At 60.2% G+C, this 12167-nt stretch overlaps 1 protein-coding gene across 9 annotated transcripts in view; it reads left to right on the forward strand.

The window, feature by feature from the left end:
* EPN2 (epsin 2) overlaps positions 1-12167 on the forward strand; it is a 67948-nt gene that overhangs the window by 53211 nt on the left and 2570 nt on the right. For 5 of the 9 annotated variants that reach the window (XM_070061530.1, XM_070061528.1, XM_070061531.1 and 2 more), the window contains 4 exons: positions 50-224; positions 9212-9385; positions 9920-10006; positions 11835-12050. In XM_070061530.1, the coding sequence (XP_069917631.1) occupies positions 50-224; positions 9212-9385; positions 9920-10006; positions 11835-12050 (652 nt within the window). Of the gene's footprint in view, positions 1-49; positions 225-9211; positions 9386-9919; positions 10007-10117; positions 10735-11834; positions 12051-12167 lie in introns of those variants that run through there. The other 4 variants (XM_070061529.1, XM_051824449.2, XM_051824448.2 and 1 more) reach the window with 1 other exon arrangement.

Raw genomic sequence — 12167 nt, forward strand, 5'->3', positions numbered from 1 at the left:
CTTGCTGTGACACCGCTAAATAAAACCCGTCGTCTTCTCTGTCTTGAAGCACGGCTCCCGTCCGCCACAGACCCCTCTGCTGGACCTGCTGGACGCCCTCCCCAGCTCAGGCCCCGCCACCCAGAAGTCAGAACCCTGGGCCCCAGCGGCTGCTGCTAACCAGACCAACCCCTGGGGCGGGCCCGCGGCCCCCACCAGCACCTCGGAGCCCTGGCCGTCATTCGGTAAAGACCCTGTCCTTGTGCTCTGGTGCTTGCCTGCTGGTGGGGTGAGTGGGAGGAGGGAGGGCCGGAGCCTCTCGCTGTGTCCCACCCTGCAGGGTCGGGGGTGGGTGTCCGCCTGCTTCGAGATGCTGCCAGCGACGTGCAGCGGGCCGCTGTCTTCCCCATCGCGGGCAGGGGCACAGCATCCTGTTTCTTCCTGTTCTGAGTGGTTTTCTGCTTGCTAAGGGGAAAACTGACTTCCCCCTGCCTCCCACGTGCTTCGGAAATGACCTGTCCCTCCTCTGGGACACAGCTCAACTCTCAGCCTCAGCATCGCACCCAGCACCCCGGCTGTACACGGCCTGGGACCTGCTGCTCATTTTAAAGGGGCAGCGCTGGCCGTGACCGCTGTCCCCTGTCATTTACAGCGAATGGTAAAGCAGCTGCTAGCAGGCTGAGTGCGTGGAAGTTTTGTTGACTGGCAAATGGGAGATTGTGTGGTGGGCAATGCCACCCGTCACGGTGACGCAGTTGGCTGGCTCTGGGTGATCATCCCAGGAACACGAATTTCTTGACTGCTGGACAGGCAGCGTGGCCTCGCAGATTTCATGAGGACTTCCGGTCTGGTGCTGAGAGCCATGCCGACCACGTGACTGGGCTTCCACTCCGGTTAGCTCTGCGTATTCTGGGGGCATCGTGGCTCTATTTCTTGGAGTCCCTGTTTCCCCAGACTGGAACCCTCTTTTGTATTCCGCTCGGGTTCCTGGATGTTTGCAGAAGTGTCCCAGATGCCAGCTTTGCCCTGCCGTGCAGGAGCCCTAAGACAAACCGGTAACAGAGGTCCCTGCCCTCAGGCCCTGGTCAGTTGCGGACAGGACAGGATGCACAGGGTCCCGGCAGTGCCAGGAAGTCCCGGCCTTGGTGGGGGTCGTGGGAGGGGTCCTGGGGTGGGACTCAGCCAGGGGCCGCCTCTGTTGAGTCGTCAGGGAGACAGGTGGGCAGGAGTTCCCTGCAGCAGACTTGGCTCGTGACGGGCTCTGCGGAGTGGAAGGCGACCTGCCCCGCGTGCGGCGGGCAACAGGTGGGGGGGTGGAGGAGCGGAGTTGGGGGGCGTCTGGGTCCCTCGGCGGGTCTGGGCCAGCCTTGCCAAGGGCCTGGACGTGCTCTAGCGGAGGTGTTGGTGCCGGATGCACTTTGGGGCTGCTTTTGGCCCCTGTGACAGGTAGAATCCACACTCCCATGGCAGGAGTCTTCTGAACCTGCAGAATTGTCCTATTCTCCCCCACTGAAGACTGGGCAGGGCGGCTTGGGAGTGAGGTGGGGTCACGTGGGCCTTTGGTGTGGCTGTAGTCCTGGCCAGGTACATCCGGGACATGTGAGGCAGGGGCTGGCCATGCCCTGACAGCAGTATCCTGGGGACAGCAGGTCCACCCACACAGGGGCTCTGACTTCATTCTCACTGATTTTTTTTTTCCATTTTATTTGAAAAGCAGAGAAGCAGAGATGTCCCATCTGCTGGTTCACTCCCAGAGTGATTTAATTATTTGAGAGGCAGAGTTAGAGAGGGAGAGGCAGAGTGCGAAGTCTGGTTCACTTCTCAAATGGCCGCAGGTTCTTCCTGGTCTCCCACATGAGTACAGGGACCACTGCTTTCCTAGGCCAGTCTGCAAGGAGCTGGATCAGAAATGGAGCAGCCAGGACTCGAACCAGCGCTCATGTGGGATGCAGGTGCCGCAGGCGGAGGTTCAACCTGTTACGCCACATTGCCGGCCCTTTCCAATGATTTTGTTGAAGATTTATTTATTTGGGCTGAACCTGCTTCGTAGCAGGTAAAGCCGCCACCTGCAGTGCCAGCACCCCATGTGGGCGCCAGTTCATGTCCCAGCTGCTCCACTTCCAATCCAGCTCTCTGCTGTGTCCTGGGAAAGCAGTAGAAGATGGCCCAAGTCCTTGGGCCCCTGCACCCGTGTGGGAGACCTGGAGAAAGTTCTTGGCTCCTGGCTTCAGATCGGCACATCTCTGATTTCGGTTAATTGGGGAGTAAACCAGCAGATAGAAGACTTCTCTCTCTCTCTCTCTCTCTGCCTCTCCTTCTGTCTCTGTGTAACTTTCAAATAAATAAATAAATATTTTTAAAAAGAGATTTGTTTATTTATTTGAAGGGCAGAATTGGAGAGAGGGAGATCTATCCACTGGTTCATTCCCCAAATGGCTGTAATGAATGATTGAGGCTGGGCCAGGCCAAAGCCAGGAGCCAGGAGCTCCATCCAGGTCTCCCACATGGGTGCAGGGGTCCAAGCACTTGGACCATTTTCTGCAGCTTTCTCAGACACATTAGCAGGAAGCTGGATTGGACGTGGAGCAGCCGGGACTCAAATCAGCCTTCATACAGGATGCCGACATTGCAGGCAGCAGCTTCAACCTAGTGCACTGCAACACTGGCCTCTCCAAGTATTTTTTTTAACTGAGCAAAATTGACCACTTTAACAATTTGAAAGAGGACAGTTCAGTGCTTTCTTCGCATTCTCAGTGTTATGCAACTACCAGGATCTGTTCCTGAAACATTTCCATCGCCCCAGAAAGCAACCCTTACCCAAGCCCCTGGAGCCATCGGTCTACTCTCTGTGTCTTAGGGATTTGCCCGTTATGGACGGTTCATGTAAATGGAACCGTACAACGTATGTTCACCTGTGACTGGTGTTTGCGGTTGGCTCAGTCTTGCCCAGGGTCATTCCTTTCCTGGCCGAATGGTATTCCACCGGGTGGCTGTACCGCGTTGTGTTTAACCATCCAGCACTGATGGACATCTGTGCTGTTTCCGCCTCTTAGCTGTTACGAATCCAGTTGTTTGAAAAGATTGAAACTTGCCTTTTGGAAATCGTAGTGTTTAAATATTGGCAGTAAATTTAGAAATGAAAAACATGAGGGTGCTAATCAGGATCTAGCTGAAAGTGGCCACAGCCGGCCTGGGGCTACCTGCCCAGCCCGGCTTCTGTCGCACTTGGTGTTTTGGTCCGTGACCTGGGAAGGAAGGAAGCCGCCCGAGTCCAGAGAGGTGGTTAGCTCCCCTGAGGTCAGAGGGCAAACCAGGGGCTGGCTCAGAGCCAGGGGCAGCACACCCATGACCTGTCACACAGTCCCGCATTGCTACAGTCACCTCCGGTCCCCGCATGGAGAGACGGTCATGGCTAACACGGCAGCTTTGCTTTCTGGATGTTGCGCGCGGTCACGAGTGTTCCCAGGCCTCGGCAGGTGCTCAGCACCGCCTGGCTCTCACAGAGTGCCGGGGGCTGTGGCGCACTCGGCAGCCCAGCGGTGCGTGCAGAGGCGGCTTCACAGGTCCAGCAGTGCGCTTTCCAGGAAAAAAGACATTCACCACCCAGGGTTCTGTGGGAACTAACTCCCTGCAGCAAAACCGATCGGCTCTGCAGGAGTGCCCTGAGCTGGCTCCCGAGCTAACAGGGCCTCTGCTTCTGCTCGGGCAAGAGCGTGGCGTTAGGTTCACTGCTCAGCATCTCCCGAGCCCCAGGAGGGAGCAGTATCAGTGCTCACAGACCTGGGAGCGCGGTGTCCCTTGCCGTAGCACAGCTAGCTGCACCTGCCGGGTGCGAAAATCACTGTTCCCAGGGAGCCCTGGCACTTCGCTGCTTTCCAGGCGGCACCGGGAACCGCTTGGCCAAGTGGCCCTGGGAGGAAGTGCCACGGCTGGGAGCAGGGAAGTCGGGACCTGGCAGGGCACTTCCTGCCCTGTTGCAGACACACAAAGCGGCCACCTGGCCGGAGGGGGCTCACTGGCCTGGGACTGAGGAGGCCTTGGCCCGCAAGGCTCGGCCCCTCTGCCCGCCCGCCCCCACGGCTGGGACGGAGCCCGTCTTCCGCCCTGACAGCCGCAGGTGGTGCTGCTGGCTTCTTAGGGTGACCCTGTGTGGCTTGTGACTGCTTCCCTGTCACATGAATATTCATGCATGGGCCTGGGGCTGAGCCAGGCTGGTGGCACACGTGCTGCCTGTGAATGGCCCCACAGAGGATGAAGCCGGAAGCCGCTGATCGTCCGGATCTCGGTTCCTTCCTGCCTTCCGCATTCAGCCGCACTCTGAATGAGGATCTATTGATGTGTGGTGTGGTGTGGCCTGGAGCCCACTGAGGACGTGCAGGCCCAGAGCACAGAGCAGCCTCGCCGGGGCCCTGCTGTGCATTCCCAGAGGGGAGCCTCCCTGGCCAGCAGTGCTCCCTGAGGGCCAGCTGGGCCCCAGGCCTGGGCTGGCCACATGCCCACAGCCAACGGAGGGAGCACTGTGTCCCCAAGTCAGGTTTGAAGAAAGCAAGGTGGCACTGGGTGTGGGACCGCCTCGCTGTCTCTGTGGGACTTGGCTAGTTTGCATAATCTGTAGTCAGCCAGCAGCTGGTGGCGTGTCCTGGGCACACATAGGTCTCCAGGGTCGCTCACAGGGTGGAAACCAGACGGAGCTCCCCAGGCCAGGCAGCTTTCCCTGGTGATCTGATGGCTTGGGGGTAACCAGGGTTTGAACCAGTTCACCCCACGTGCAGAGGTCTCTGAGCCGTGACCAGCCCGGTCCGTACAGACTGCGGGGTGGGGCCTCCTCCCCAGCCAGAGTATGCTGCTGGCAGCAGCATGCCTCGTGCAGGCTGCTGGTTTCTCAGGCCCTAGACTGTGCTGGTTTCGTTCTTTCAGCAGCAGATCCTAAAAGGAAGGCACACGAGGCCCATGGGAGAAAACGGGAGGAGGGATCAGGCAGGTCCCGAGAGGCCGGAGAGGAGTTTCGGCATGGCGCTGCGCAGCATGGAGGGTGGTCTGTCTGCAGCAGGTCTCACTTGCCTGCAGCCCTGCACGGGCTAGTGGGGGCTCAGCAGGACGCAAGGGCCACCCAGGAGCCAGAGCTGTCCTCAGACCTGCCTTCTGCCCCACCATGGTCCGCGCGCTGGTGCAGTGACTCGTGTCTCTGTCTCTTGGGGCAGGGCCCATCCTGGGGAGTGCTGACCAGCTTCTGTCTAGGTAGAGGGAGGTGAAGCCAGGGCCTGTGTCTACCAGGCGTCCTCCCACTCAGGCCTGTGCGTGGGAGCTGAGCCATCAGGAAGCCTCGCTGGTCGGGAGGGCTCGACCAGGGACCTGAGTGCACCAGGAGCGCTCAGGTGGGTCTCGGGCCTCCTGGCTGCCCGTCTCTGTCACCGGCAGAGTTTGCAAAGTGCAGGTGCCCAGCCTTTGTGCCAGCATCCGTGTGCGCGGTGGGAGAGGGCAGCACCTGTAGGTGACTGAGATGCACACGGAGCTTCCAGGACGGTGCCCCTGCATGCCGAGGGTCTCAGGACTCCCCCTGGGAAGGGGCGGGAGGGCAGGTGGGCAGCTCCCAGCGCACGTGTGCCGGGCTTCGGAATGCGTGTTTGCCCAGAGCCTCCTGGAAGCTGTCAGCCAGGTCCGTGCTGTCCCCGAGGAGCAGGTTAGAGCAGGTGCACCTCACAGCCCCTCCAGGGGGCGGCTCTGTGCTAACCTTGCTCCCTCGCCACTCACTTCCCTTCAGTCTCGGTTCTAGGGGCCAGAGTTGGCCCAGCTGCTGCCCTCAGGGGCCACCCGTGCCAGCAGGGGAGACAGACGCATACTCAGCCTAGAGAGGGAGGGCACAGACGCCCATAGACTGCTCCAGGTGGGTTGGGTGATGGGCAGACTTGGCAATGGCAATAGCTGGGTCACTTTGCTGCCCGGCAGGTGATGGCCAGGACTCGGCACCTCTGCTCTGCTGCCCACCTGCCCCCACCTTTCCCATGAGCCCCCTCTCTGCACTGCGGCCTCAGGAACTCAGGGCTGTGCTCTTCTGTGAGCTCAGTGGCTGCCTTGGGTGGCCTGCATGTCCTGTCCACACACACTGTGTGCCTCTGCTCCTGCACCGCTTCTGGGATCGTGGCTGGGGTGGGGGTTGGCTTTGAACAGGGAGACCTAGAGGCCCTGCTGGGCAAGGCAAGCCCCTGTCCCTGTCCCTGCCTCATGAATCCAGCGGGGCCGGGGTTCGATCTCCCACTGCACCCTTTGTCGTGTCAGGCCGAAGTGGCCCTGGGAGGGTTGTTCATCCCCAGGGGAGTAGCTGTGCGGGAGACGTGGGAGACCTGGGTGACGGCGAAGCAACTTGTGCAGGGAACCGGGTGCTTCTGGGAGCTCGGGGGGCCGTGGGTTCGGGGCAGCAGCAGAAGCCACAGTCCAGAGTCAGCCGCAGGAAATGAAGGGCAGGCAGGGGTGTCCCCGGGGTGTTGGGGGGAGCCTGCAGGATGTTATCCGCCCCTCCATCTCTAGCTCAGGGCTGCTGGAGGGCCGGAGGGTGGGGTGGGGGGAGTAGCAGTGTCCCCCTAGCCTCCCCACCGCACACACACACACTGCTGCACCAGCCATCGCTGGTCCCAGCCGAAAGAGGCATCGAGACAGTGGCTGGTGTGGCTCTGTGGGCCGCACTAAAGCCGTCTGGCATCTGAGGCACGAAGCCCCATGGTAGAATACCTGCCTACTTCCATCCCTGAGCAGGGGAGCTGGGGCTGAAAGGGCCGTATGTGGAGGTGGGCATCCAGGGGGTGGGTGCTCCCAAAGGCGCGGGGGAGCCCCCCACCCCGTCTCCTGTGAGATGGGTGGAACACCGTCCCCTCCTGCGGCCCCTCTCAGCCTCAGCTCTGCCAGGTCGTCAGAGGTTTCCTGGGTGCTACCCTCCTCTCCTGCTGGGCTGCAGCTGTTTCTACCCCAAGGGAGCCCGAAAGGAGCGTTATGTGATAGCCAATCTGAAAACAAGCCAGGGACAGGTGTGTGTCACAGGGCCTGGCTGCTCTGCTCCCGATCCAGCTTCCTGCTAGTGCACTTGAGAGAGAAGATGGCTCAAGTGCTTGGGCCCCTGCGACCCACGCGGAAGACCAGGGTGGAGTTCCAGGCTCCTGGCTTCAGCCTCACCCAGCCCCAGCCATTGCAGCCTTTTGGGGCGTGAACCAGCCAACCAGCCAAATGGAAGATCTCTCTCGTCTCTCCCTCCCTCTCTGTCACTCTGCCTTTCAAATAAATAAGTAAATCAATAAATGAAGCCGACCGGAGGACTTTAGAGGGCTGAGGGAAGGCAAGAAGAGAAAGGCAGAGGTGGAGCACTGATGGACAAGACTGGGGAGCCCGGGGGGGCTCGGTGGAGCTGCTCCAGTGTGGCTGGGGAGCCGCGGGCACGCTTCTGCGGGGACTTCCCAGAGAACGGGTACTCGGGAAGCCTGGGCTGCAAGAACCGCGGAAAGCGCCCTTTGATCCAGGGAGCCCGAGTCCAGCCCTTCCCCACCTAGACACAGCACCGCCCACGGAACAGGCCACTCGGTGGCAGGGAGAGGCAGACGACAGTGGGCTGGTGTGTTCAGCACGCGGGAAGGCAGCCCTATCGCCAGCGGATCCGTTCTTAGTGGAGTCCCCTTCCCTCTAAGAGTGGTAGTGTGGAGACAGCATGGAGACCAGGACCTCTGGGATCTGTGCTCCGTCAATGCCGAAGGCGGCACGATGGCGTCTCGTGGGGACAGAGCACGAAGAGGGACTGGTGCCAGCACATCTGTCTATGGAAGTGCCGAGGGAGTCCTTCACTGATGGGAGGGGAGAGCAGACGGGCTCCAGGGAGGGGCGACAGTGGGCGGGAGTGTACAGGAAGCAGCCAGGATGCAAGGCGAACCGAGCAGCACGGGGAATGAGTGACCATGTGCTGAGCAAAAGAGCCAGCCTCGCCACATTCCACAACACGAGAGTCACACAGAGCACGTTTTCTGGTCACAGTAGTCTTGAGAATCAGTAGCACCGAGGTAAGGACGGGAATTCCACTCACTAGAAATTTTAAAGACACTTGCGGGGCCGACGATGTGGTGCAGCAGGGGAAGCTGTGTCCTGCAGTGCCGGCCTCCCATATGAGCACGGGTTCGAGTCCTGGCTGCCCAACAGAGGGAGCCCCGGAGGAAGCACATGGCACAGGGGCACGTGGGACGCAGATGCACAGATGGACGCTTTTTTTTTTTCTTAATGTTATTTCTTTGAAAGAGGGGAGGGAGCTTTCATGTGCTGGTTCTACTCCCCACATGCCCACCACAGCCAGGGCTGGGCCATTGGCCAAAACAAATGTGGGTCTCCCAGTTGGATGGCAGGGACCCAAATGCTTGCGCCATCCCCCGCTGCCTTCCCAGGGGAAGTGGAGTCGCTGGGACTGAGGTGGGCACTCTGGTAGGGGATGTTGGCTTCTTCCGCGGCGGCTGCACCGCAGCACCCACCCCGGGCTGTGAGAGACAGAGGCGACCCAGACTCAGACAGGCACCTTCATAGGAGAGGAATCTGGAAGATCCGGGAGTGTCGGACAAGACGCAGCACTTGATAAGGGGACAAGGACGTGAATCAAATCCATGGTGCAGTAGCGAATTTGACGCCCACCAGATTGGCACAGACGTTTTGAGCATTTAGAGAGTGGGTGGGCAGCTCCCCAGGCTGCTGGTGCAGCCACCGTGGGACTGGATGAGCCCGGTGGCGTGAAGAACAGGTGGTGAGACCCCATATTGGAGCGCAGCTTCAGAAGACCGAAATAAAACACACCACGGGCTGAGCACTTGCCTTTTGATACACTGAAGTATTCTATTCTATAAAAAAACAAAGCCAGTTATGACCACTGAAGCCATCTTGTCGCTCACAGCCTGAATGCTGTGTTGCCGGCCTGTTTTGTACACTACGCTCTGCGGAGGGACCTGTGGCCATAGCCTCTCAAAGTGGGGTATAGCTCGGGGAGGGGGCTCTTTCGCAAGCCCCGTGTGCTGGAGGTGGTTTGGAGAGGGTCTCTGGGCTGCTGCATCTCGGGAGCTGGCCAAGGGCGCTCTCCCTCCCCGGGGCTCAGCCCCCGCCAGCCTGCTGCTGTGCCTGCCTGGCACAGGGGACAGACCCAGGTGTCCCTTGACCTCTTGCCGCAGCTGCCCTGAACTTTGGGGGAAGCCTCTCTGAGCCCTGACTTGGCCTTCTGCAGGTGCCAAGCCAGCTGCTTCTGTCGACCCGTGGGGAGTGCCCACCGGAACCAGCGCACACACTGTCCCCAAGAGCTCAGACCCCTGGGCGGCTTCGCAGCAGCCAGCTTCCGGTGCCGGGAAGACAGCTGATGCCTGGGGTGCGGCCTCAGCCACCAAGCCCATGTCTGCTTCTGGTGAGACCTCGTCCCCGCAGGGCCCCGGGCTGGTGGCTCCTCCCGGCTCCGGCTCCGGCTCCGGCTCCGGCTCCGGCTCCAGCTCCTGCTCTCGGCGAGCGGCCTGCTGGTCTGCCTGCATCTGCGTCTGCCCCCCACCCCTGCCCTGAGCCTTCGCCCTTGAGCTTACAGGCCCTTCCGCTAGCCCCTCCCTCCCGGGGGGCTGCTGAGAGGGGCGTGGCTCTGGGTGCCACTGGCTGTGCCCCTGGGGTCCTTCAGGTGGCCTCCTGCACACCCTTAGCCAGCTTCCAGCCCTGCTGCCTTGTGCCAGGATCGTCACTGGCCCCCTTCCCTCGGGGTGGGGTTGATGAGGGCGGTGGTGGCTGGTGCCCACGGCTGTCCCCAGAGGCCAGGCTGCCTGCTGCTCTCCTGAGCTGACCTGAGCGAGCCTGTACTGCCCTGTTTGGCTCAGGCCTCCCGCTGAGGTGGGAGACACTGGGAGAGCCGCGTGGCCAACCCAGCTCAGCCCATGCCACGGGCCTCTCTGTCCACCAGGGTCCTTTGAGCTCTTCAGTAACTTGAATGGTACAGTTAAAGACGACTTCTCCGAATTTGACAACCTCCGAACTTCAAAAAAAGCAGGTAAGTAAAGGTGGCGCTGGTCTCCCTGGCCTGCAGTGTGTCTGCAGAAGCATCAACCAGCTTTCAAAACCTGCGTGTATGCCTTTTCTCTGTGTTTTTATCCCGTTGCAGCCCTGGCCAACTCGCCCAGCGAGGCCCCGCCCCCCACGTCTGCTACTTCCTGTCCAGCCACTCCCCAGGGTGCCCGCCTTGGAGACCCACAGTCTAGGCTCTGGGCCCAGCCTCCTCCCATGGGTGCATTGAGCAGCGAGGACATGGAGGGGCAGAGGGACGCACCCCCGTGTGCGAGGGGGCCGGCTGGGTGGCTCTGTCCCCTCCCTCAGGGCCTCGCCTCCTGGCCCGCTCGCCCCTCCCAGGTCCCTGCTACCCTGTCCCTGCCCTCTGGAGCCCTGCCAGCTGCAGCACAAGCCCAGCCCTCCCACCTCCCAGGCCCTTGTAGCTCAGCAGCTCCCAGCAGGAGCCCAGAGGCTGTTTTTCAAGGTCTTCCTGCTGCTGCATTTAAAAAAAAAAAAGTGAAATTCCAGAACACAGCCAAAGTGCGTTCTGCCTGTCCTTGGCTGCCCCCCCCAGCCCCGTGCCTCAGTGGGCAGGTGCTTGGCCATGACAGCTTGTTGACTTTTGAAATATCTGTCCCCAATTATATAACCGTTTCCGGCGTAGAAAATTTAGAATTGCACGATTAGGAATTTCCGCATTGTAGAAAATGTGGAATTGCGAACCCTTCCAGCTACCCTCGGCCACGCGGTTTGCTTCCAGTGTTTTTTCTGAGTGTGTACACTCTGCTGTGTGCACGTCTCCCTGTCAGAGTGGAGTCTGTCCCCAAGACGGTGAGAAAAACAGGCGCAAAGCATCCTCTCTGCACAAGAATACCCTGGGACAGAGTTTGTAGCCAGCTGTGTAACCCCTCTCTCTGTGGCTCAGTGAGCAGTCAACTTCCGGGAGTGCCTGAGGGTGCCTGCCAGTCACTAATGCTTTGTGCTTACGTCCCTGTCCCCATTTCATGTGATTCTGAGGAATGGGCTTGCTGAGCGAGAGCTTGACCAAGGTTAGGAGCCCCTGCCGGCGGGGCCACGGTGCCTTCCTGCTGGTCTGTCTCAGCATGCCCTCTGGTGGCCAAACTCTAAAATACAATTTGCTTGTCTTCCCATCAAAACCATGTTCATAGTAGACAACTAAGAGAATGAAATCGCAAGACAAAATATAAACTACCCATGCCTCGCCACCAGTCCAAGTTCACATCCTAATTTTTTTTGAAGGGTGCCTTATATATACATTGTTTGAAACCTGTTTCGATTGAAAAACTTGGATTTTTTTTTTTTTTTGGTCTTTTTAATTTGAGACACAGAGGGACGGAGACAGAAGCCCTGTGGGCTGGCTCACTCCCCCAGAGCCCGTGACAGCCGGAGCTGCTCTGGGACTGAAGCTGGGGCCCTAGAATTCAATCCAGGTCTCCCACGTGGGAGGCGAGAACCCAGTGACTTGGGCCGTCGCACTGCCTTGCCCGGGTGCACGCTGGTAGGGAGCTGGAGTGGGCAGCCGGAGCTGGGACTCACACCGGGCTCTCTGATGGGCTGTGGGCTCCTCCCTCCACGCAGTGTTTGGTAACAGCTTTCTTAGCTCATTTTCAGGTTTTCTTTTGCTCCTGCATTTTGGGCTTTGGCGCTGTGGCTGCGTGGTTTTAGGACCCGCCTGTGCCAGACACACCGGTGTAGCTTCGGCACTGACCACATCCGTGTTTCGCTGATGCCCTCTGGGCTGGCAGCGTGCGGTGCGTGGTCAGGTGTCTGCCTGCACGCTCACCGTGCCCGTGTGTGTCTCTCACTTGCAGCCGAGCCTGCGGCCCCCCCGCCTTCTCAAAACAACGGCACTACGAGCCCCGACCCCTTCGAGTCTCAGCCCCTGCCCGGCACCTCCAGTAAGCCCAGCAGTGCCCGGAAAACGCCCGAGTCCTTCCTGGGCCCTAATGCAGCCCTGGTGAACCTGGACTCCCTGGTGACCAGGCCCACACCGCCAGCCCAGTCCCTCAACCCTTTCCTGGCGCCAGGTAGGCTCTGTCCCCGGCCCCTGAGTGGGTGTGGCAGGCCGGGGTAGGGGGTGACTGGCCCTGGGACCTCTGGGAAAAGCCCACCACCCTCCCTGGACCGTGCCTGGGTAGACGTGG

The sequence above is a fragment of the Oryctolagus cuniculus genome, chromosome 17, assembly GCF_964237555.1.
Source record: "Oryctolagus cuniculus chromosome 17, mOryCun1.1, whole genome shotgun sequence".
Taxonomy (NCBI): domain Eukaryota; kingdom Metazoa; phylum Chordata; class Mammalia; order Lagomorpha; family Leporidae; genus Oryctolagus; species Oryctolagus cuniculus.